The 27,603-nt window shown below is 48.7% G+C and overlaps 1 protein-coding gene across 6 annotated transcripts in view; it reads left to right on the plus strand.

Annotated features, from left to right (window-relative positions):
• The window catches only part of ARHGEF10L (Rho guanine nucleotide exchange factor 10 like), a 92,889-nt gene that overhangs the window by 11,808 nt on the left and 53,478 nt on the right, over window positions 1-27,603 (plus strand). For 3 of the 6 annotated variants that reach the window (XM_075329160.1, XM_075329159.1, XM_075329162.1), the window contains exons 2-4: window positions 19,908-19,967; window positions 21,043-21,228; window positions 23,559-23,586. In XM_075329160.1, the coding sequence (XP_075185275.1) occupies window positions 19,925-19,967; window positions 21,043-21,228; window positions 23,559-23,586 (257 nt within the window). In that variant the 5' untranslated portion in view covers window positions 19,908-19,924. Of the gene's footprint in view, window positions 1-14,253; window positions 14,273-19,907; window positions 19,968-21,042; window positions 21,229-23,558; window positions 23,587-27,603 lie in introns of those variants that run through there. The other 3 variants (XM_075329163.1, XM_075329164.1, XM_075329161.1) reach the window with 2 other exon arrangements.

Raw genomic sequence — 27,603 nt, forward strand, 5'->3', positions numbered from 1 at the left:
GGAGCCTCAGATACAGAAGCCTCAGATACAGGGGCCTCAGATACAGGAGCCTCAGATACAGAAGCCACAGATACAGGAGCCTCAGATACAGAAGCCACAGATACAGAAGCCTCAGATACAGGGGCCTCAGATACAGGAGCCTCAGATACAGAAGCCACAGATACAGAAGCCTCAGATACAGGGGCCTCAGATACAGGGGCCACAGATACAGGAGCCTCAGATACAGAAGCCTCAGATACAGGGGCCTCAGATACAGGGGCCTCAGATACAGGGGCCTCAGATACAGGGGCCACAGATACAGGGGCCACAGATACAGGGGCCTCAGATACAGGGGCCTCAGATACAGGGGCCTCAGATACAGGGGCCTCAGATACAGGGGCCTCAGATACAGGGGCCTCAGATACAGGGGCCTCAGATACACGGGCCACGCGGTTTGTTTACTCCATTAATAAATATAAGCAGAATTTATTTAGGTGTTTTTTTTTACTATTGTTAAAAAAAAAAGCGTTGTACGTTTATTTAAAGCCGCAATGTTACACGCAGAGGATGAAGCTTTGCACAGACTCCATCACGCTTCCATCTGGGCACCAGGAGGCTCAGGATGAACAGAATCTTAGGCTCATGAGTGTGTGGACTGGAGCGGAGTCTCTGTAATGAGCGGCTCGCTCCTGAAAACCTGCTATTGATGAAGCTTTAGGCCACTTTCACACATCAGTTTTCTGCATTCAGGCACAATCCTTTTTTTTCCTGATCCAAAGGATCCGGCAAAAAAATGTAAAACCGTATCCACCGGATCCGGTTTTTAACGGATCCGTTATGCCGGATGCGTACAAAACCGGATCCGGTAGATACGGTTTGCATCCGGTTTGTCCATTTTTTTTGAAGGATCAGCTTTTTTAATTAATTTGGTGCATGCGCAGTTTACAAAAACGGATCTGGTAGCCGCATCCATTTTTTACCGCATTGCGCCGGATCCGGTGTCCATAAGCTTTCATTGTAAAACACGCCGTATCGCGCCGGCGCGATGCGGTTTTTTTGCCGGACAAAAAAACGTTGCAAGACACGTTGCCTCCGGCCGCCACTTTGATTAATTTTGCCGCATCCGGAAAAAAACGGATGCAACGCAAAGCCATCAGGCACAATCCGGTAACAATGCAAATCTATGGGGATAAAACGGATGCGGTACCGGATCTGTTTAACCCGTTTTTTTCCGGATTGTGACTGATGGGAAAAAAACTGATGTGTGAAAGTAGCCTTATCCCCATACTATGCATAGGAGTAAAGCTGTCAATTAGCAGTGGGGGGAGGGGGCAGCTGCAGCTCATGAATATAGACTGAGCGTGGACACACTAGTAGGTGAATGACAGGCTGATTTTATACAATTGTCTGCAGTTAGTCAGGGGTGGACAGAAGTTTGGTGGCAGCTGTGCAGTCACAGAGGCAAACGAGAGGTAAGAGGGCGACACCCCCCTCCACAGCAGTGACATGGGTGCATTGTGAGGAGCTATTGGCTCTCTGCTAGGGTTCCGCACGCACGCGCGGTGGCTCTCTGCTAGGGTTCCGCACGCACGCGCGGTGTCTCTCTGCTAGGGTTCCGCACGCACGCGCGGTGTCTCTCTGCTAGGGTTCTGCACGCACGCGGTGGCTCTCTGCTAGGGTTCCCCGTGTGCGCGCGGTGGCTCTGCTAGGGTTCCGCATGCGCGCGGTGGCTCTGCTAGGGTTCCGCACGCGTGCGGTGGCTCTCTGCTAGGGTTCCGCACGCACGGGCTCTTGCCAGGTTTCTGCGCGCGTGGTGCCTCTCACAGGGGGGCCTGCTTATAGTGCGTGCCCAGGGGCCAGCACATGGTTTTTGCACAGAGGTCCCCCTGCGCTGGCACTCACCCAGGGGCACTGATTATGGCGCGTGCCCAGGGCTCTCTTGTGTCTCTCTTTGCCCCTGCAGTAAGTGACGTTGCAGTGCGATCAGTGTTACATGGACTCTTTGGTTGGGTGATGCAGCGGTGCGATCAGGGCTACATGGACTCTTTGGTTGGGTGATGCAGCGGGTTGCGATGTGTTACATGGACTCTTTGGTTGGGTGATGCAGCGGTGCGATCAGGGCTACATGGACTCTTTGGTTGGGTGATGCAGCGGGTTGCGATGTGTTACATGGACTCTTTGGTTGGGTGATGCAGCGGTGCGATCAGGGCTACATGGACTCTTTGGTTGGGTGATGCAGCGGGTTGCGATCAGGGCTACATGGACTCTTTGGTTGGGTGATGCAGCGGGTTGCGATGTGTTACATGGACTCTTTGGTTGGGTGACGCAGCGGTGTGATCACTGCTACATGGACTCTTTGGTTGGGTGATGCAGCGGTGCAATCAGTGTTACATGGACTCTTTGGTTGGATGATGCAGCGGGTTGCGATCACGTGCTACATGGATTCTTTGGTTGGGTGATGAAGCGGGTTGCGATCACGTGCTACATGGACTCTTTGGGTGATGCAGCGGGTTGCGATTACGGCTACATGGACTCTTTGGTTGGGTGATGCAGCGGGTTGCGATCAGTGTTACATGGACTCTTGGTTGGGTGACGCAGCGGGTTGCGATCAGTGTTACATGGACTCTTGGTTGGGTGACGCAGCGGGTTGTGATCAGTGTTACATGGACTCTTGGTTGGATGATGCAGCGGGTTGCGATCACGTGCTACATGGATTCTTTGGTTGGGTGATGCAGCGGGTTGCGATCACGTGCTACATGGACTCTTTGGGTGATGCAGCGGGTTGCGATTACGGCTACATGGACTCTTTGGTTGGGCGATGCAGCGGGTTGCGATCAGTGTTACATGGACTCTTGGTTGGGTGACGCAGCGGGTTGCGATCAGTGTTACATGGACTCTTGGTTGGGTGACGCAGCGGGTTGCGATCAGTGTTACATGGACTCTTGGTTGGGTGACGCAGCGGGTTGCGATCAGTGCTACATGGACTCTTGGTTGGGTGACGCAGCGGGTTGCGATCATGTGCATTACTGTGTTCTTGTCTGCGATCCTCCGACACGCGGTTGGTAACGTTGCAATTTCCATTGGAAGCGGCCACATCGGTGACTGACGTTGCAGTCGCGTGTATCCCGCATTGTGGTCAGATTTGCGTCACGTTTGGATTTTTTTGGGACTGACGTGTTGAGCTCGCGGTCACAAGCCTATCTTATAGTCAATGATTAGGGGCAGTGAGAGTCCACCAGGATGTTTCTGTGGTAGCGGACTGTACAGGGCGTCAGACACCATGGCGGAGGCAGCGGCTCTGCAGAGCAGGGCTTATCCCGTCCAGTGATCGGGACATTATAGGCGCGCATTGAACACAGCCCTTTACGTTTAGCGTTACGCAATAATTAATATGTGGTGATGCCGAGATGTTCTGGGTGATAGAATTAGAGTCCGTTACCTACATACGGACCGATCCCAGGAAGCTATGGCTGACCATGACAAGAAAGGACAACTGATGAGGTCAGTGGTGTGATGTCACAGCCCTCCTGATATGACTGATGATGTCAGCGGTGTGATGTCACAGCCCTCCTGATATAACTGATGAGGTCAGCGGTGTGATGTCACAGCCCTCCTGATATAACTGATGAGGTCAGCGGTGTGATGTCACAGCTCTCCTGATATGACTGATGAGGTCAGTGGTGTGATGTCACAGCCCTCCTGATATAACTGATGAGGTCAGCGGTGTGATGTCACAGCCCTCCTGATATAACTGATGAGGTCAGCGGTGTGATGTCACAGCTCTCCTGATATAACTGATGAGGTCAGCGGTGTGATGTCACGGCTCTCCTGATATAACTGATGAGGTCAGCGGTGTGATGTCACAGCTCTCCTGATATAACTGATGAGGTCAGCGGTGTGATGTCACAGCTCTCCTGATATAACTGATGAGGTCAGCGGTGTGATGTCACAGCTCTCCTGATATAACTGATGAGGTCAGCGGTGTGATGTCACAGCTCTCCTGATATAACTGATGAGGTCAGTGGTGTGATGTCACAGCCCTCCTGATATAACTGATGATGTCAGCGGTGTGATGTCACAGCCCTCCTGATATAACTGATGAGGTCAGCGGTGTGATGTCACAGCCCTCCTGATATAACTGATGAGGTCAGCGGTGTGATGTCACAGCCCTCCTGATATAACTGATGAGGTCAGCGGTGTGATGTCACAGCCCTCCTGATATGACTGATGAGGTCAGCGGTGTGATGTCACAGCTCTCCTGATATAACAGATGAGGTCAGCGGTGTGATGTCACAGCTCTCCTGATATAACTGATGAGGTCAGCGGTGTGATGTCACAGCTCTCCTGATATAACTGATGAGGTCAGCGGTGTGATGTCACGGCTCTCCTGATATAACTGATGAGGTCAGCGGTGTGATGTCACAGCCCTCCTGATATAACTGATGATGTCAGCGGTGTGATGTCACAGCCCTCCTGATATGACTGATGAGGTCAGCGGTGTGATGTCACAGCCCTCCTGATATGACTGATGAGGTCAGCGGTGTGATGTCACAGCCCTCCTGATATGACTGATGATGTCAGCGGTGTGATGTCACAGCTCTCCTGATATAACTGATGAGGTCAGTGGTGTGATGTCACAGCCCTCCTGATATAACTGATGAGGTCAGCGGTGTGATGTCACAGCTCTCCTGATATGACTGATGAGGTCAGCGGTGTGATGTCACAGCTCTCCTGATATGACTGATGAGGTCAGCGGTGTGATGTCACAGCCCTCCTGATATGACTGATGAGGTCAGCGGTGTGATGTCACAGCTCTCCTGATATAACTGATGAGGTCAGCGGTGTGATGTCACAGCCCTCCTGATATAACTGATGAGGTCAGCGGTGTGATGTCACAGCCCTCCTGATATGACTGATGAGGTCAGCGGTGTGATGTCACAGCCCTCCTGATATGACTGATGAGGTCAGCGGTGTGATGTCACAGCCCTCCTGATATGACTGATGAGGTCAGCGGTGTGATGTCACAGCCCTCCTGATATGACTGATGAGGTCAGCGGTGTGATGTCACAGCCCTCCTGATATAACTGATGAGGTCAGCGGTGTGATGTCACAGCCCTCCTGATATAACTGATGAGGTCAGCGGTGTGATGTCACAGCCCTCCTGATATGACTGATGAGGTCAGCGGTGTGATGTCACAGCCCTCCTGATATGACTGATGAGGTCAGTGGTGTGATGTCACAGCTCTCCTGATATGACTGATGAGGTCAGCGGTGTGATGTCACAGCCCTCCTGATATAACTGATGAGGTCAGCGGTGTGATGTCACAGCCCTCCTGATATAACTGATGAGGTCAGCGGTGTGATGTCACAGCCCTCCTGATATAACTGATGAGGTCAGCGGTGTGATGTCACAGCTCTCCTGATATAACTGATGAGGTCAGCGGTGTGATGTCACAGCTCTCCTGATATAACTGATGAGGTCAGCGGTGTGATGTCACAGCTCTCCTGATGTAACTGATGAGGTCAGCGGTGTGATGTCACAGCCCTCCTGATGTAACTGATGAGGTCAGCGGTGTGATGTCACAGCCCTCCTGATGTAACTGATGAGGTCAGCGGTGTGATGTCACAGCTCTCCTGATGTAACTGATGAGGTCAGCGGTGTGATGTCACAGCTCTCCTGATATAACTGATGAGGTCAGCGGTGTGATGTCACAGCCCTCCTGATATAACTGATGAGGTCAGCGGTGTGATGTCACAGCTCTCCTGATATAACTGATGAGGTCAGCGGTGTGATGTCACAGCTCTCCTGATGTAACTGATGAGGTCAGCGGTGTGATGTCACAGCCCTCCTGATGTAACTGATGAGGTCAGCGGTGTGATGTCACAGCCCTCCTGATGTAACTGATGAGGTCAGCGGTGTGATGTCACAGCCCTCCTGATATAACTGATGAGGTCAGCGGTGTGATGTCACAGCTCTCCTGATATAACTGATGAGGTCAGCGGTGTGATGTCACAGCTCTCCTGATGTAACTGATGAGGTCAGCGGTGTGATGTCACAGCCCTCCTGATGTAACTGATGAGGTCAGCGGTGTGATGTCACAGCCCTCCTGATGTAACTGATGAGGTCAGCGGTGTGATGTCACAGCCCTCCTGATGTAACTGATGAGGTCAGCGGTGTGATGTCACAGCTCTCCTGATATAACTGATGAGGTCAGCGGTGTGATGTCACAGCTCTCCTGATATAACTGATGAGGTCAGCGGTGTGATGTCACAGCTCTCCTGATATAACTGATGAGGTCAGCGGTGTGATGTCACAGCTCTCCTGATATAACTGATGAGGTCAGTGGTGTGATGTCACAGCTCTCCTGATATAACTGATGAGGTCAGCGGTGTGATGTCACAGCTCTCCTGATATAACTGATGTCAGCGGTGTGATGTCACAGCCCTCCTGATATAACTGATGAGGTCAGCGGTGTGATGTCACAGCTCTCCTGATATAACTGATGAGGTCAGCGGTGTGATGTCACAGCCCTCCTGATATAACTGATGATGTCAGCGGTGTGATGTCACAGCTCTCCTGATATAACTGATGATGTCAGCGGTGTGATGTCACAGCCCTCCTGATATAACTGATGATGTCAGCGGTGTGATGTCACAGCCCTCCTGATATAACTGATGATGTCAGCGGTGTGATGTCACAGCTCTCCTGATATATTAATTCCTCACAATTGTCACCTCTTTGTTGCTATGGAGCGGAGCCATGGGATGAGATCTGTCCACATGATGATGGCCACAGACACGTCCACACCTGATGTACAACACGTGACCAGGACAGAGCGTATCCACTGGGGCCACACAAGAGAAAACGGGCTGCGGGTTATATTCCTGCAGCGGCAGAAGCCGGGTGATTCCCCGTCCTCACCAGTCTGTGCCACGAGGAGGCTCCCAATATAGAAAGTTACTCAGTAACTGGCGAGGACAGCAATGGGCGTAAGAGTCTCTGCTACACCCCGAGAGTGTTCCCTAACAAAGCACTGACCCTGAGTCAGCGGAGGCCGAGGACACATACATGTTATATGTCACTTCTGTGACCGGGTGACGAGCATGGTCCTCTGACACAGCAAGATCAGGCAGAGTGATGAAACTGCACTAGGACGGCGGCAATCACTGGCAACCTGTATACTGGGTGTAATCCTCACTATCTGTGTATATACACTGCACAGTACCACTTCTCCTGTCCTGTATACTGGGTGTAATCCTCAGTATCTGTATTATTCTGTATATATACACTGCACAGTACCACTTCTCCTGTCCTGTATACTGGGTATAATCCTCACTATCTGTATATATACACTGCACAGTACCACTTCTCCTGTCCTGTATACTGGGTGTAATCCTCAGTACCTGTATTATTCTGTATATATACACTGCACAGCACCACTTCTCCTGTCCTGTATACTGGGTGTAATCCTCAGTATCTGTATTATTCTGTATATATACACTGCACAGCACCACTTCTCCTGTCCTGTATACTGGGTGTAATCCTCAGTACCTGTATTATTCTGTATATATACACTGCACAGTACCACTTCTCCTGTCCTGTATACTGGGTGTAATCCTCAGTATCTGTATTATTCTGTATATATACACTGCACAATACCACTTCTCCTGTCCTGTATACTGGGTGTATTCCTCAGTATCTGTATTATTCTGTATATATACACTGCACAGTACCACTTCTCCTGTCCTGTATACTGGGTGTAATCCTCAGTATCTGTATTATTCTGTATATATACACTGCACAGTACCACTTCTCCTGTCCTGTATACTGGGTATAATCCTCACTATCTGTATATATACACTGCACAGTACCACTTCTCCTGTCCTGTATACTGGGTGTCATCCTCAGTACCTGTATTATTCTGTATATATACACTGCACAGTACCACTTCTCCTGTCCTGTATACTGGGTGTAATCCTCAGTACCTGTATTATTCTGTATATATACACTGCACAGTACCACTTCTCCTGTCCTGTATACTGGGTGTAATCCTCAGTATTATTCTGTGTATATATACACTGCACAGTACCACTTCTCCTGTCCTGTATACTGGGTGTACTCCTCAGTACCTGTATTATTCTGTATATATACACTGCACAGTACCACTTCTCCTGTCCTGTATACTGGGTGTAATCCTCAGTACCTGTATTATTCTGTATATATACACTGCACAGTATCACTTCTCCTGTCCTGTATACTGGGTGTAATCCTCAGTATGTGTATTATTCTGTATATATACACTGCACAGTACCACTTCTCCTGTCCTGTATACTGGGTGTAATCCTCAGTGTCTGTATTATTCTGTATATATACACTGCACAGTACCACTTCTCCTGTCCTGTATACTGGGTGTAATCCTCAGTACCTGTATTATTCTGTATATACACTGCACAGTACCACTCCTCCTGTCCTGTATACTGGGTGTAATCCTCAGTTCCTGTATTATTCTGTATATATACACTGCACAGTGCCACTTCTCCTGTCCTGTATACTGGGTGTAATCCTCAGTATCTGTATTATTCTGTATATATACACTGCACAGTACCACTTCTCCTGTCCTGTATACTGGGTGTAATCCTCAGTATCTGTATTATTCTGTATATATACACTGCACAGTACCACTCCTCCTGTCCTGTATACTGGGTGTAATCCTCAGTATATGTATTATTCTGTATATATACACTGCACAGTACCACTTCTCCTGTCCTGTATACTGGGTGTAATCCTCAGTATGTGTATTATTCTGTATATATACACTGCACAGTACCACTTCTCCTGTCCTGTATACTGGGTATAATCCTCACTATCTGTATATATACACTGCACAGTACCACTTCTCCTGTCCTGTATACTGGGTGTAATCCTCAGTGTCTGTATTATTCTGTATATATACACTGCACAGTACCACTTCTCCTGTCCTGTATACTGGGTGTAATCCTCAGTATCTGTATTATTCTGTATATATACACACACACTGCACAGTACCACTCCTCCTGTCCTGTATACTGGGTGTAATCCTCAGTGTCTGTATTATTCTGTATATATACACTGCACAGTACCACTTCTCCTGTTTTGTATACTGGGTGTAATCCTCAGTGTCTGTATTATTCTGTATATATACACTGCACAGTACCACTTCTCCTGTCCTGTATACTGGGTGTAATCCTCAGTGTCTGTATTATTCTGTATATATACACTGCACAGTACCACTTCTCCTGTCCTGTATACTGGGTGTACTCCTCAGTATCTGTATTATTCTGTATATATACACTGCACAGTACCACTTCTCCTGTCCTGTATACTGGGTATAATCCTCACTATCTGTATATATACACTGCACAGTACCACTTCTCCTGTCCTGTATACTGGGTGTAATCCTCAGTATATGTATTATTCTGTATATATACACTGCACAGTACCACTTCTCCTGTCCTGTATACTGGGTATAATCCTCACTATCTGTATATATACACTGCACAGTACCACTTCTCCTGTCCTGTATACTGGGTGTAATCCTCAGTATCTGTATTATTCTGTATATATACACTGCACAGTACCACTTCTCCTGTCCTGTATACTGGGTGTAATCCTCAGTATCTGTATTATTCTGTATATATACACTGCACAGTACCACTTCTCCTGTCCTGTATACTGGGTGTAATCCTCAGTATCTGTATTATTCTGTATATATACACTGCACAGTACCACTTCTCCTGTCCTGTATACTGGGTGTAATCCTCAGTGTCTGTATTATTCTGTATATATACACTGCACAGTACCACTTCTCCTGTCCTGTATACTGGGTGTAATCCTCAGTATCTGTATTATTCTGTATATATACACTGCACAGTACCACTTCTCCTGTCCTGTATACTGGGTGTAATCCTCAGTATCTATTATTCTGTATATATACACTGCACAGTACCACTTCTCCTGTCCTGTATACTGGGTGTTAATCCTCAGTATCTGTATTATTCTGTATATATACACTGCACAGTACCACTTCTCCTGTCCTGTATACTGGGTGTAATCCTCAGTGTCTGTATTATTCTGTATATATACTCTGCACAGTACTACTTCTCCTGTCCTGTATACTGGGTGTAATCCTCAGTGTCTGTATTATTCTGTATATATACTCTGCACAGTACCACTTCTCCTGTCCTGTATACTGGGTGTAATCCTCAGTATCTGTATTATTCTGTATATATACACTGCACAGTACCACTTCTCCTGTCCTGTATACTGGGTGTAATCCTCAGTATCTATTATTCTGTATATATACACTGCACAGTACCACTTCTCCTGTCCTGTATACTGGGTGTAATCCTCAGTGTCTGTATTATTCTGTATATATACTCTGCACAGTACCACTTCTCCTGTCCTGTATACTGGGTGTAATCCTCAGTATCTGTATTATTCTGTATATATACACTGCACAGTACCACTTCTCCTGTCCTGTATACTGGGTGTTATCCTCAGTATCTGTATTATTCTGTATATATACACTGCACAGTACCACTTCTCCTGTCCTGTATACTGGGTGTAATCCTCAGTATCTGTATTATTCTGTATATATACACTGCACAGTACCACTCCTCCTGTCCTGTATACTGGGTGTAATCCTCAGTGTCTGTATTATTCTGTATATATACTCTGCACAGTACCACTTCTCCTGTCCTGTATACTGGGTGTAATCCTCAGTATCTGTATTATTCTGTATATATACTCTGCACAGTACCACTTCTCCTGTCCTGTATACTGGGTGTAAGGGTACGCTCACACGAGCGTGAAAATCGGACGAGTGCAATGCGAGAAATTCTCGCATTGCACTCTGACCAATGTTAGGCAATGAGGTTGAGCTGTTGGTCAGCTTTTCTCGCATCCAGATTCTGCATGCTGCGATTGTCTGCGAGAGCCGTATCTCGCACCCACTCAAGTGAATGGATGCGAGAGATGCATCGGACTGCACTCGGATGTTATCCCAGTGCAGTGCGATCTACGCACAGGCTGACAGTGGAGGAGATGGGAGAATTAACCCCTCCCTCTCCTCCGCAGCGCCCGCACTCAGCCTCACAGCTGTGACCCGATCGCAAGATCAGATTAGTCACATGACACCCGGCTCACGCTCGCAGCAGAGCCTGAGCCGGTGGACATTAGCATATTGCATCCGATGCTCTCGCATCGGATGCCATACGCTCGTGTGATTCCAGCCTAATCGTTAGTGTCTATATTATTTTGTATATACTGTATATTCCCAAAGTACTATTGGTCACGACTAATGAACCTAATGTAAGTGAATGGAGAACCCGAGCATTTTTCATTTTTCTTGTCGTCATGAATACAGAATAGAACTTTGAGATTTGTTGTGAATATTGTGAATACGAGCAGTTACTATTCGCACATCACTAATTATAATCCGTCCTACTCCAATCTGCTTTCCCATTGAACTCTCCCAGTGACTGGTTCAAGGTTCCACCTTTAGGAAACCCTCTCCCTGTTCTCCTCGTCTTACACTTTATCAATGATAACTATCCCCCTTGCTGTATTCATCTCCTTTGGTGATGGGACTCGGGAGCTCAAAATCCTGAGCTGCTGATGAGTGAGATGATTATCCTGCGGTGACTCTCGTAAGCCTGGCTTATGATGGAGGGCACTATTACCCTTCTCTCTGTTGTCTATGGTGCGTGGCTGTCAAGCAAAATCTCACACTACACAGTCCCACATTTGATGTCTCTACATTTTCAAATGACAAACAGGAACACAAGATTCCCCATCAGGTTCTCTCTTCCAATATCATCCAAATGTAACTAAAGGTAACGTATTTCTAAAGTTTTCCAACCTGAATCAGGATGGGAATTATTATTGCTTTTTAGTCCCGGGTTTCGGCACCAAATTTTGTGCGGAAGAAAAACAGTTTGATTAATGGCTGTTCTAAAGTAAAAAATGATTTAATGCCTGATCAGTGGGTGACATGTATCTCACACTGGCTGAATCATACAGGCGTGTATGTGTGACTCTGAAACACTGTAGCGTTACACAGAAAAACAACATTTTTTTTTTTAAAAAGCTGGCCTGGAACTAAGCCAAATGGGTGACTAGTCCAAAAAGCCGGTGACTGGTGTCCTCTCTCCACCTGCTGTCAATGACAGATCACTCTAGGGGGAGACCCGTCACTCTAGGGGGAGACCCGTCACTCTAGGGGGAGACCCGTCACTCTAGGGGGAGACCCGTCACTCTAGGGGGAGACCCGTCACTCTAGGGGGAGACCCGTCACTCTAGGGGGAGACCCAGACCTGTCACTTCAGTGGAAGGGTGTGCAGAAGCTTCTGGGGACCCGCCAGTAACCCATGCAACTTGATCCTCAGCGACTTTTTCTCTGAATTGCTGCTGTTTAAGCCAGCCATATCTGGTGACGTCATTGGTCAGTGTGATCACAGCATCTGCTGGCAGAGGATCTTGATGACTTGTACATTCAGTGGCAGAACCTTGCTCAGACGACCATTCATAGCCTCAGTGATGGCGGCCGAGGCCGACGGTGCCGGGATTTCTGCGCAAGGCTCAGACTCCAGACTGGAGAAATCATGATGGGAAATGATGTTCCCATCTGCAGATCAGCGGTGTCTCCATAATGCAGCACTCCTTTTTCATTGTTGAGGGGTGTGAATATATATATTCTGTATCCCGTTGCTGCAGGCGGTAGTATTATAGTTGTGCAGATCTGTGCCATCAGGACCCTGTCTCTGGGGCTCTGTATTCATGGCCGCAGTGTGACCCCAGTATACGGGGCCTGTTGTGCAGGGCTGGGGTGGGGTCTGCAGTTAGGACAATCTGTCGTTATCGTGTATTTGGTAATTTTCTATAATTATCGCTTTATAATTATACAGGTCGTGTTTATTTATACTGAGGAGATAATGTCCCAATTGTTCCAACCGGAGGACTCCTGCCATGTGCAATATTAGGGCAGAGGCAGGTTTTATGGGGGCGGGGACCAGTAACACTCCGGAGGGGCCCCTGGTATATATATGGTCTATATGGCTGCGTCCACCGCTCCGCAGAGACTGCTGGCCAACGTCCAGAAACCTGCAGAAGCGAATGGAGATGGGGGATTGTGGAAAGGCCGCACGACGGTCCCCCCCCCGTGGGATCCATGACTGATCGGCTGCTGGATACTGGTCATAGACCCGATAACCTCGTCATAAGTGATCGCCTATAACACCGGCTGGAAACAAATGGCAGCCGCTGAGGCAAATGTAATACCTGACTCACACAATCCACAGCTGCCACCTGTGCAGGTGCATGACAGAGATAAGACGTGTGCGACTGCACACGCCATATATACAGCTCCAGCTGCTCCATTATTACTGCTGCCAACCAGCCTGTATACGTGAGGTGTCAGCCCTGCCCCCTGGTGATGACATCACTGATGACATGTGATCAGACATGAGGTCACACCCCTTATATACAGCCCCCCCGGTGATGACATCACTGATATATGTGATCACAGGAGACCACACCCCTTATATACAGCCCCACCTCCTGGTGATGACATCACTTATATGACGTGCTCAGACATGAGACCACACCCCTTATATACAGCCTCCCTGGTGATGACAAAACTGATGACATGTGCTCAGACATGAGGCCACACCCCTTATATACAGCCCCCCGGTGATGACATCACTACTATGACATGTGATCAGACATGAGGCCGCACCCCTTATATACAGCCCCCCGGTGATGACATCACTACTATGACATGTGATCAGACATGAGGCCGCACCCCTTATATACAGCCCCACCTCCTGGTGATGACATCACTGATATGACATGTGATCAGACATGAGACCACACCCCTTATATACAGCCCCGCCCCCGGTGACATCACTGATTAGTGATCTGATCTTTATTTGTGGATGAAGTAATGGCATATTTGCAGGGCTCCTCCCTTGACGTATCCGCACAGCCGTCCTGGTGCTCGGTGGTTAGTGACACTATCACCTGCGATCCTGGTTGTCCGGTTTCCCCACATAGCTGTGAATTCCTGCAGAACTCGATTGTTTGGCTCCAGGCCGCTCCGCCGGTTGATGAGCTGTGAGCAGGCATTCGCAGTATTTCACCTGCGGCTCCTCTGGAGGAGAGTCCGGACACTGGGATCCTAACACTTTTTATCACTGACGTCCCCGGCACTCCTGATCTTTGTATTATTCCGGGTCACTTCACATGTTTCGCCGGGTAAGTGTGCACCCTCTGCCTCCTCTGGCGCTCAGGAACATCTACCCTGACACCAGCGGTGGCGCGAGGTCACCAGGCTGTGTCCACCCTCCTTTATAGCTGGATCCTTTCTACCCAAACATGTAGGTTTTTAACCCATATAGAGGAATTTTAAGTTTAGATCCCAATATATATGAGATCACCTTGTCGTGGTTATCGGGCTCTCATGCATTGGCCAATACATAAGCTAAGTATCTTTTTTCATATATTCCTATAGCAGTGATGCAATACCAGAGTTCCCTTGTCATTGTTAGCATCTAGAGTGCAGTTGTATGTATTTTTGTAGTTATATTGATGAATCTATGACCTGCTTGTTTGGGACTGCTGGATGGTGATGGCTGCCTTGTGGTATCTCGCAGTATTATGAATACAGCTCTGGAGGTGAACGCCTGGTATCAGGGCAGGTGTATGCGGCTTTGGCAGATATTGTGCCGGGATGTCCTAAATCAAGCCGTGGCGTGTACTGACCTTGGCATTAGAGTATCGCTCATTTATCTGCTCCCGTCAGGGCCCCTGCGTGTGGCCAGCAGCGAACACCGCCTGTCCTTCAGAAAACACCGGTCCCCAGGCGCAGGTTGTTTATTAAATAATGCTTTACTCCCCATCCCCGGGTCCAGCTCTGAGTATCCACCACTTCTTCTGTATCTGACGTCATGTCCACAGCTCTGCAGCCAGTCGGTGAACGCAACAGCTCAGGTGATCTACTGGGGCAGACCTCAGTGATTGGCTGCAGCGCTGTTGATGTGTTGTAAGGACTGCGGGAAACTCCGTACAGGACCCAAAAAGGAGGAGTTGTTCATAAATGAGACACATTTAAGGGTTAATCCTTCTTAAGAAACACATCGGAGGGGTCTTCTGCCGCCGGGTTCATCAAACCTGGAAGATGGGACCATGGATGACCCGGGAGGTGACTGGGAATTCAGGGGCGCCGGTCTGATCATTTTAGCAGCGTTCGCCCTTGTTTTATTTTTTTTACTGACTGAACTGCTGTAAACAGATAAAGAATGTCCAAGCCGAGCCCCACGCCCCTCACCTCTCACCTCTCGCCCCTCACCTCTCACCTCTCGCCCCTCACCTCTCGCCCCTCACCTCTCACCTCTCGCCCCTCACCTCTCACCCCACGCCCCTCACCTCTCGCCCCTCGCCCTCTATAGGGTGTGCTGTGGAGCAACTGCAATAAAATCTATGCAGGAACCTTACACAAGTCCTCTGTGCTGCTGTTACCAGACAATCTGCCATCTACAGAGTAATACACCCAGTATACAGGACAGGAGGAGTGGTACTGTGCAGTGTATATATACAGAATAATACAGATACTGAGGATTACACCCAGTATACAGGACAGGAGAAGTGGTACTGTGCAGTGTATATATACAGAATAATACAGATACTGAGGATAACACCCAGTATACAGGACAGGAGAAGTGGTACTGTGCAGTGTATATATACAGAATAATACAGATACTGAGGATTACACCCAGTATACAGGACAGGAGAAGTGGTACTGTGCAGTGTATATATACAGAATAATACAGACACTGAGGATTACACCCAGTATACAGGACAGGAGAAGTGGTACGGTGCAGTGTATATATACAGAATAATACAGATACTGAGGATTACACCCAGTATACAGGACAGGAGGAGTGGTACTGTGCAGTGTGTGTGTATATATACAGAATAATACAGATACTGAGGATTACACCCAGTATACAGGACAGGAGAAGTGGTACTGTGCAGTGTATATACAGAATAATACAGATACTGAGGATTACACCCAGTATACAGGACAGGAGAAGTGGTACTGTGCAGTGTATATACAGAATAATACAGATACTGAGCATTACACCCAGTATACAGGACAGGAGAAGTAGTACTGTGCAGTGTATATATACAGAATAATACAGATACTGAGGATTACACCCAGTATACAGAACAGGAGAAGTAGTACTGTGCAGTGTATATACAGAATAATACAGGTACTGAGGATTACACCCAGTATACAGGACAGGAGGAGTGGTACTGTGCAGTGTATATATACAGAATAATACAGACACTGAGGATTACACCCAGTATACAGGACAGGAGAAGTAGTACTGTGCAGTGTATATACAGAATAATACAGGTACTGAGCATTACACCCAGTATACAGGACAGGAGGAGTGGTACTGTGCAGTGTATATATACAGAATAATACAGATACTGAGGATTACACCCAGTATACAGAACAGGAGAAGTAGTACTGTGCAGTGTATATACAGAATAATACAGGTACTGAGGATTACACCCAGTATACAGGACAGGAGGAGTGGTACTGTGCAGTGTATATACAGAATAATACAGATACTGAGGATTACACCCAGTATACAGGACAGGAGAAGTAGTACTGTGCAGTGTATATATACAGAATAATACAGATACTGAGGATTACACCCAGTATACAGAACAGGAGAAGTAGTACTGTGCAGTGTATATATACAGAATAATACAGATACTGAGGATTACACCCAGTATACAGGACAGAAGAAGTGGTACTGTGCAGTGTATATATACAGAATAATACAGATACTGAGGATTACACCCAGTATACAGGACAGGAGGAGTGGTACTGTGCAGTGTAAATATACAGAATAATACAGATACTGAGGATTACACCCAGTATACAGGACAGAAGAAGTGGTACTGTGCAGTGTATATATACAGAATAATACAGATACTGAGGATTACACCCAGTATACAGGACAGGAGAAGTGGTACTGTGCAGTGTATATATACAGAATAATACAGATACTGAGGATTACACCCAGTACACAGGACAGGAGAAGTGGTACTGTGCAGTGTATATATACAGAATAATACAGATACTGAGGATTACACCCAGTATACAGGACAGGAGAAGTGGTACTGTGCAGTGTATATATACAGAATAATACACATACTGAGGATTACACCCAGTATACAGGACAGGAGAAGAGGTACTGTGCAGTGTATATATACAGAATAATACAGATACTGAGGATTACACCCAGTATACAGGACAGGAGAAGTGGTACTGTGCAGTGTATATATACAGAATAATACAGATACTGAGGATTACACCCAGTATACAGGACAGGAGAAGTGGTACTGTGCAGTGTATATATACAGAATAATTCAGATACTGATGATTACACCCAGTATACAGGACAGGAGAAGTGGTACTGTGCAGTGTATATATACAGAATAATACAGGTACTGAGGATTACACCCAGTATACAGGACAGGAGAAGTGGTATTGTGCAGTGTATATATACAGAATAATACAGGTACTGAGGATTACACCCAGTATACAGGACAGGAGCAGTGGCACTGTGCAGTGTATATACAGGACAGGAGAAGTGGTACTGTGCAGTGTATATATACAGAATAATACATATACTGAGGATTACACCCAGTATACAGGACAGGAGAAGTGGTACTGTGCAGTGTATATATACAGAATAATACATATACTGAGGATTACACCCAGTATACAGGACAGGAGAAGTGGTATTGTGCAGTGTATATATACAGAATAATACAGGTACTGAGGATTACACCCAGTATACAAGACAGGAGCAGTGGCACTGTGCAGTGTATATACAGGACAGGAGAAGTGGTACTGTGCAGTGTATATATTCAGAATAATACATATACTGAGGATTACACCCAGTATACAGGACAGGAGAAGTGGTACTGTGCAGTATATATACAGAATAATACATATACTGAGGATTACACCCAGTATACAGGACAGGAGAAGTGGTACTGTGCAGTGTATATATACAGAATAATACAGATACTGAGGATTACACCCAGTATACAGGACAGGAGAAGTGGTACTGTGCAGTGTATATATACAGAATAATACATATACTGAGGATTACACCCAGTATACAGGACAGGAGAAGTGGTACTGTGCAGTGTATATATACAGAATAATGCATATACTGAGGATTACACCCAGTATACAGGACAGAAGTGGAACTGTGCAGTGTATATATACAGATACTGAGGATTACACCCAGTATACAGGACAGGAGAAGTGGTACTGTGCAGTGTATATATACAGAATAATACAGGATACTGAGGATTACACCCAGTATACAGGACAGGAGAAGTGGTACTGTGCAGTGTATATATACAGAATAATACAGATACTGAGGGATTACACCCAGTATACAGGACAGGAGAAGTGGTACTGTGCAGTGTATATATACAGAATAATACAGATACTGAGGGATTACACCCAGTATACAGGACAGGAGGAGTGGTACTGTGCAGTGTATATATACAGAATAATACAGATACTGAGGATTACACCCAGTATACAGGACAGGAGGAGTGGTACTGTGCAGTGTATATATACAGAATAATACAGATACTGAGGGATTACACCCAGTATACAGGACAAGAGAGGTGGTACTGTGCAGTGTATATATACAGAATAATACAGATACTGAGGATTACACCCAGTATACAGGACAGGAGAAGTGGTACTGTGCAGTGTATATATACAGAATAATACAGATACTGAGGATTACGCCCAGTATACAGGACAGGAGAAGAGGTACTGTGCAGTGTATATATACAGAATAATACAGACGCTGAGGATTACACCCAGTAATACAGGACAGGAGAAGTGGTACTGTGCAGTGTATATATACAGAATAATACAGATACTGAGGATTACACCCAGTATACAGGACATGAGAAGTGGTACTGTGCAGTGTATATATACAGAATAATACAGACACTGAGGATTACACCCAGTATACAGGACAGGAGAAGTGGTACTGTGCAGTGTATATATACAGAATAATACAGATACTGAGGATTACACCCAGTATACAGGACAGGAGAAGTGGTACTGTGCAGTGTATATATATATATAGAATAATACAGGTACTGAGGATTACACCCAGTATACAGGACAGGAGAAGTGGTACTGTGCAGTATATATACAGAATAATACAGGTACTGAGGATTACACCCAGTATACAGGACAGGAGAAGTGGTACTGTGCACTGTATATATACAGGAGAGGTGGTACTGTGCAGTGTATATATACAGGAGAGGTGGTACTGTGCAGTGTGTATATATACAGGAGAGGTGGTACTGTGCAGTGTGTATATATACAGGAGAGGTGGTACTGTGCAGTGTATATATACAGGAGAGGTGGTACTGTGCAGTGTATATATACAGGAGAGGTGGTACTGTGCAGTGTATATATACAGGAGAGGTGGTACTGTGCAGTGTATATATACAGGAGAGGTGGTACTGTGCAGTGTATATATACAGGAGAGGTGGTACTGTGCAGTGTATATATACAGGATAGATGGTACTGTGCAGAGTTCCTCCCAGTAGTGCAGGGCGGGGCTGGTTATGAGATGACAGGTGGTGCTGTGCAGGGCAGGTATTGTTGCGGTGCAGGGTGTGTATACATTAGGTGTTGTGGTTTGGTGCTTGTCCTTGGTTCAGGACACTGTTATGTTGTGTACAGCAGGTCTGGTTCAGTTATTGGGGGGACATTGTGACCACTCCGGGGGACAATGCTCAGTTTCTCCCTGTATTTCAGGTGCAACCACAGGAAAGATGGATTCTGCAGAGAGTTCCCGGTTTCACTTCCACTCACTAGGTATAGTACCCGCACAACCTCTCCCCTTCCAGCACTAACTCCCTGAGTGCTGCTCACTAATATCAAACACCCCCCCCCGTGTGTCATATGTAATATCTGACCCCCCTTCGTGTGTGATATGTAATATCTCTGCCCCCCCTCCGTGTGTGATATGTAATATCTCTGCCCCCCCTCCGTGTGTGATATGTAATATCTCTGCCCCCCCTCCGTGTGTGATATGTAATATCTCTGCCCCCCCCTCCGTGTGTGATATGTAATATCTCTGCCCCCCCTCCCGTGTGTGATATGTAATATCTCTGCCCCCCCTCCCGTGTGTGATATGTAATATCTCTGCCCCCCCTCCCGTGTGTGATATGTAATATCTCTGCCCCGCCCTCTGTGTGTGATATGTAATATCTCTGCCCCCCCTCCGTGTGTGATATGTAATATCTGATCCTCCAGTGTGTGATATGTAATATCTCTGCCCCCCCCCTCCGTGTGTGATATGTAATATCTCTGCCCCCCCCTCCGTGTGTGATATGTAATATCTGACCCCCCTCCGTGTGTGATATGTAATATCTATGCCCCCCAGTGTATATAGAATATTTTTTGCCCCTCCGTGTGTGATATGTAATATCTCTGCCCCCCCTCCGTGTGTGATATGTAATATCTCTGCCCCCCCCTCCGTGTGTGATATGTAATATCTGATCCTCCAGTGTGTGATATGTAATATCTCTGCCCCCCCTCCCGTGTGTGATATGTAATATCTCTGCCCCCCCCTCTGTGTGGGATATGTAATATCTCTGCCCCCCCCTCCGTGTGTGATATGTAATATCTCTGCCCCCCCCTCCGTGTGTGATATGTAATATCTGATCCTCCGTGTGTGATATGTAATATCTCTGCCCCCCCCTCCGTGTGTGATATGTAATATCTCTGCCCCCCCCTCCGTGTGTGATATGTAATATCTCTGCCCCCCCCTCCGTGTGTGATATGTAATATCTGATCCTCCGTGTGTGATATGTAATATCTCTGCCCCCCCCCCCCTCCGTGTGTGTGATCAGTATAGTTACATATATGCAATCTGATGTTTTGTCAGACACTGTCCCCCCGGAGAGCAGCGGCGGCGGCCACCACCAGGATGACGCTGATGATGAGGGTGAATTCTTTGATTTTGACAGTGACGGTGAAGCCGAGGAGCCAGGCAGCTCTAAAGGGTTAAATGCCCGGCAGTCGTCTTCCAACAGCCTCTCCGAGATACAGGAACAGAGCAGCCCCAACATAGGTAACTACTACTCCCATCCTCCCCACATTATGCAGGTAGTGCTGATAAACCTTCACTAAGGCCCCCCAGAGGCATGGGGAGGAGAGTGAGGGCCCCCAGAGGCACGGGGAGGAGAGTGAGGGCCCCCCAGAGGCACGGGGAGGAGGGTGAGGGCCCCCCAGAGGCACGGGGAGGAGGGTGAGGGCCCCCCAGAGGCACGGGGAGGAGGGTGAGGGCCCCCCAGAGGCACGGGGAGGAGGGTGAGGGCCCCCCAGAGGCACGGGGAGGAGGGTGAGGGCCCCCCAGAGGCACGGGGAGGAGGGTGAGGGCCCCCCAGGGGCACGGGGAGGAGGGTGAGGGCCCCCCAGGGGCACGGGGAGGAGGGTGAGGGCCCCCCAGGGGCACGGGGAGGAGGGTGAGGGCCCCCCAGAGGCACGAGGAGGAGAGTGAGGGCCCCCCAGGGGCACGGGGAGGAGGGTGAGGGCCCCCCAGGGGCACGGGGAGGAGGGTGAGGGCCCCCCAGGGGCACGGGGAGGAGGGTGAGGGCCCCCCAGGGGCACGGGGAGGAGGGTGAGGGCCCCCGTCTGATGATCCGCAATATGTGGTGACATTGGGGTGCAGGACTCGTCCTGTCTGGGGGGAGCTGATCGTTCTGCGGGTGGACGATGGCCGAGTCTTCTTACCATTGCTGCAGTGGGTGCAGATCTCCTGCCTCTCGTCACGCAGCGCGGCCTCCGATGCTGCACAAGCCGCACACTGTGCCGGGAAATATTACTCCATATAACTATTCAGAAGCCATGCATGATCTCATGGTCAGGTGACCCTCGGGAGCCACCCGCAGACAATGGGGGTATTGATGAGCGGAGCCCCTGCCTCTGTGACATTGTGACCTCCTCTCCGCTCTCCCCCCTGTGCCCCGCTGCACCCCGTGCTGTGATGTCATCAGTGATGTCATGACCTCCTCTCCGCTCTCCCCCCTGTGCCCCGCTGCACCCCCGGCTGTGATGTCATCAGTGATGTCATGACCTCCTCTCCGCTCTCCCCCCTGTGCCCCGCTGCACCCCCGGCTGTGATGTCACCTGTGATGTCATGACCTCCTCTCCGCTCCCCCTCGTGTGCCCCGCTGCACCCCGGGCTGTGATGTCATCAGTGATGTCATAACCTCCTCTCCGCTCCCCCTCGTGTGCTCCGCTGCACCCCGGGCTGTGATGTCATAACCTCCTCTCCGCTCCCCCTCGTGTGCCCCGCTGCACCCCGGGCTGTGATGTCATCAGTGATGTCATAACCTCCTCTCCGCTCTCCCTCGTGTGCTCCGCTGCACCCCGGGCTGTGATGTCATCAGTGATGTCATGACCTCCTCTCCGCTTCCCCTCCTGTGCTCCGCTGCACCCCGGGCTGTGAAGTCATGACCTCCTCTCTGCTCTCCCTCGTGTGCTCCGCTGCACCCCGGGCTGTGATGTCATGACCTCCTCTCCGCTCCCCCTCCTGTGCTCTGCTGCACCCCGGGCTGTGATGTCATCAGTGATGTCATGACCTCCTCTCCGCTTCCCCTCCTGTGCTCCGCTGCACCCCGGGCTGTGATGTCATCAGTGATGTCATGACCTCCTCTCCGCTTCCCCTCCTGTGCTCCGCTGCACCCCGGGCTGTGATGTCATGACCTCCTCTCTGCTCTCCCTCGTGTGCTCCGCTGCACCCCGGGCTGTGATGTCATGACCTCCTCTCCGCTTCCCCTCCTGTGCTCCGCTGCACCCCGGGCTGTGATGTCATGACCTCCTCTCTGCTCTCCCTCGTGTGCCCTGCTGCACCCCGGGCTGTGATCTCATGACCTCCTCTCCGCTTCCCCTCCTGTGCTCCGCTGCACCCCGGGCTGTGATGTCATGACCTCCTCTCTGCTCTCCCTCGTGTGCTCCGCTGCACCCCGGGCTGTGAAGTCATGACCTCCTCTCTGCTCTCCCTCGTGTGCTCCGCTGCACCCCGGGCTGTGATGTCATGACCTCCTCTCCGCTCCCCCTCCTGTGCTCTGCTGCACCCCGGGCTGTGATGTCATCAGTGATGTCATGACCTCCTCTCCGCTTCCCCTCCTGTGCTCCGCTGCACCCCGGGCTGTGATGTCATGACCTCCTCTCTGCTCTCCCTCGTGTGCTCCGCTGCACCCCGGGCTGTGATGTCATGACCTCCTCTCCGCTCCCCCTCCTGTGCTCTGCTGCACCCCGGGCTGTGATGTCATCAGTGATGTCATGACCTCGCAGCTCACAGTCACCTATCTATGGACGGGTCGTACATTGCAGGGATTTTCCGCTGGTAATATATTGTAGGATGTTTTTTAATTCTACTTTTCTTCTTTTATACAGAACCAACTGCTCCGGCGCGGCCATCAAAGTAAGTGAGGATCTGTCTCTCCTCCCTGCACGCGGGGGTCACAGGGTCTCTGGGGTCAGGAAGACACAAATGTCTGTCTTCTGTGCACAGCGCCTCTCTGCCCTGTGGTTGTGTCTGGTATTGCAGCCCATTCATGTGAATACTGACATGACCTGGGGACACATACTGTAGCGTCCATCATTGCATGAGCGGAGGAACATGGGAGCCACAGATGATAATCCGAGCTCTTCCAGAGGCGGATATTTGTGGACGTCTCGGGGGAGTCTGATCCCAAGACTGAGGTCTTATTAGGAATTATCCGGAACAACAGACAATATGGGAGCAGAGAGAACGGGGCAAAGACTGAATGTCACCCGGGTCCCAGAGAGTCTGCGGGAGGCCACTTATTACAGTAATGAGATACTCTGCAGAGGCAGTGCTGAGCGCAATGAGCTGCAGAGGTCAGTGGTGTAATAATCTGCAGGATATATCACTATGTATGTGTCAGGAGGTGGAGGAGCGATGCTCTGCAGAGAGGTCAGTGGTGTAATAATCTGCAGGATATATCACTATGTATGTGTCAGGAGGTGGAGGAGCGATGCTCTGCAGAGAGGTCAGTGGTGTAATACTCTGCAGGATATATCACTATGTATGTGTCAGGAGGTGGAGGAGCAATGCTCTGCAGAGAGGTCAGAGGTGTTATAATCTGCAGAATATAGCACTATGTATTTGTCAGGAGGTGGAGGAGCGATGCTCTGCAGAGAGGTCAGTGGTGTAATAATCTGCAGGATATATCACTATGCATGTGTCAGGAGGTGGAGGAGCGATGCTCTGCAGAGAGGTCAGTGGTATAATAATCTGCAGGCTATATCACTATGCATGTGTCAGGAGGTGGAGGAGCGATGCTCTGCAGAGAGGTCAGAGGTGTTACAATCTGCAGAATATAGCACTATGTATTTGTCAGGAGGTGGAGGAGCGATGCTCTGCAGAGAGGTCAGTGGTGTAATAATCTGCAGGATATATCACTATGTATGTGTCAGGAGGTGGAGGAGCGATGCTCTGCAGAGAGGTCAGTGGTGTAATAATCTGCAGGATATATCACTATGTATGTGCCAGGAGGTGGAGGAGCGATGCTCTGCAGAGAGGTCAGTGGTGTAATAATCTGCAGGATATATCACTATGTATGTGTCAGGAGGTGGAGGAGCGATGCTCTGCAGAGAGGTCAGTGGTGTAATACTCTGCAGGATATATCACTATGTATGTGTCAGGAGGTGGAGGAGCAATGCTCTGCAGAGGTCAGTGGTGTAATACTCTGCAGGATATAGCACTATGTATCTGTCAGGAGGTGGAGGAGCGATGCTCTGCAGAGAGGTCAGTGGTGTAATAATCTGCAGGCTATAGCACTATGTATCTGTCAGGAGGTGGAGGAGCGATGCTCTGTAGAGAGGTCAGTGGTGTAATAATCTGCAGGATATATCACTATGCATGTGTCAGGAGGTGGAGGAGCGATGCTCTGCAGAGAGGTCAGTGGTATAATAATCTGCAGGCTATATCACTATGCATGTGTCAGGAGGTGGAGGAGCGATGCTCTGCAGAGAGGTCAGAGGTGTTATAATCTGCAGAATATAGCACTATGTATTTGTCAGGAGGTGGAGGAGCGATGCTCTGCAGAGAGGTCAGTGGTGTAATAATCTGCAGGATATATCACTATGTATATGTCAGGAGGTGGAGGAGCGATGCTCTGCAGAGAGGTCAATGGTGTAATAATCTGCAGGCTATATCACTATGTATGTGTCAGGAGGTGGAGGAGCGATGCTCTGTAGAGAGGTCAGTGATGTAGTAATCTGCAGGATATATCACTATGTATCTGTCAGGAGGTGGAGGAGCGATGCTCTGCAGAGAGGTCAATGGTGTAATAATCTGCAGGCTATATCACTATGTATGTGTCAGGAGGTGGAGGAGTGATGCTCTGCAGAGAGGTCAGTGGTGTAATAATCTGCAGGATATATCACTATGTATGTGTCAGGAGGGGGAGGAGCGATGCTCTGCAGAGAGGTCAGTGGTGTAATAATCTGCAGGATATATCACTATGTATGTGTCAGGAGGGGGAGGAGCGATGCTCTGCAGAGAGGTCAGTGGTGTAATAATCTGCAGGATATATCACTATGTATGTGTCAGGAGGTGGAGGAGCGATGCTCTGTAGAGAGGTCAGTGGTGTAATAATCTGCAGGCTATATCACTATTGATGTGTCAGGAGGTGGAGGAGCGATGCTCTGCAGAGAGGTCAGTGGTATAATAATCTGCAGGATATATCACTATGTATCTGTCAGGAGGTGGAGGAGCGATGCTCTGCAGAGGTCAGTGGTGTAATACTCTGCAGGATATATCACTATGTATGTGTCAGGAGGTGGAGGAGCGATGTTCTGCAGAGAGGTCAGTGGTGTAATAATCTGCAGGATATATCACTATGTATGTGTCAGGAGGTGGAGGAGTGATGCTCTGCAGAGAGTTCAGTGGTATAATAATCTGCAGGATATATCACTATGTATGTGTCAGGAGGTGGAGGAGCGATGTTCTGCAGAGAGGTCAGTGGTATAATAATCTGCAGGATATATCACTATGCATGTGTCAGGAGGTGGAGGAGTGATGCTCTGCAGAGAGGTCAGTGGTGTAATAGTCTGCAGGATATATCACTATGTATTTGTCAGGAGGTGGAGGAGCGATGCTCTGCAGAGAGTTCAGTGGTATAATAATCTGCAGGATATATCACTATGCATGTGTCAGGAGGTGGAGGAGTGATGCTCTGCAGAGAGTTCAGTGGTATAATAATCTGCAGGATATATCACTATGTATGTGTCAGGAGGTGGAGGAGTGATGCTCTGCAGAGAGTTCAGTGGTATAATAATCTGCAGGATATATCACTATGTATGTGTCAGGAGGTGGAGGAGCGATACTCTGCAGAGAGGTCAGTGGTGTAATAATCTGCAGGCTATATCACTATGCATGTATCAGGAGGTGGAGGAGTGATGCTCTGCAGAGAGGTCAGTGGTGTAATGCTCTGCAGGCTATATCACTATGTATGTGTCAGGAGGTGGAGGAGCGATGTTCTGCAGAGAGGTCAGTGGTATAATAATCTGCAGGATATATCACTATGCATGTGTCAGGAGGTGGAGGAGTGATGCTCTGCAGAGAGGTCAGTGGTGTAATAATCTGCAGGATATATCACTATGCATGTATCAGGAGGTGGAGGAGCGATGCTCTGCAGAGAGGTCAGTGGTGTAATAATCTGCAGGCTATATCTCTATGCATGTATCAGGAGGTGGAGGAGCGATGCTCTGCAGAGAGGTCAGTGGTGTAATGCTCTGCAGGCTATATCACTATGTATGTGTCAGGAGGTGGAGGAGCGATGCTCTGCAGAGGTCAGTGGTGTAATAATCTGCAGGATATATCACTATGTTTGTGTCAGGAGGTGGAGGAGTGATGCTCTGCAGAGAGGTCAGTGGTGTAATAATCTGCAGGATATATCACTATGTATGTGTCAGGAGGTGGAGGAGTGATGCTCTGCAGAGAGGTCAGTGGTGTAATAATCTGCAGGATATATCACTATGTATGTGTCAGGAGGTGGAGGAGTGATGCTCTGCAGAGAGGTCAGTGGTGTAATAATCTGCAGGATATATCACTATGTATGTGTCAGGAGGTGGAGGAGCGATGCTCTGCAGAGAGGTCAGTGGTGTAATAATCTGCAGGATATATCACTATGTATGTGTCAGGAGGTGGAGGAGCGATGCTCTGCAGAGAGGTCAGTGGTGTAATAATCTGCAGGATATATCACTATGTATGTGTCAGGAGGTGGAGGAGCGATGCTCTGCAGAGAGGTCAGTGGTGTAATAATCTGCAGGATATATCACTATGTATGTGTCAGGAGGTGGAGGAGCGATGCTCTGCAGAGAGGTCAGTGGTGTAATAATCTGCAGGATATATCACTATGTATGTGTCAGGAGGTGGAGGAGCGATGCTCTGCAGAGAGGTCAGTGGTGT

This window comes from Anomaloglossus baeobatrachus, chromosome 11 (genome assembly GCF_048569485.1).
Source record: "Anomaloglossus baeobatrachus isolate aAnoBae1 chromosome 11, aAnoBae1.hap1, whole genome shotgun sequence".
Lineage (NCBI taxonomy): Eukaryota > Metazoa > Chordata > Amphibia > Anura > Aromobatidae > Anomaloglossus > Anomaloglossus baeobatrachus.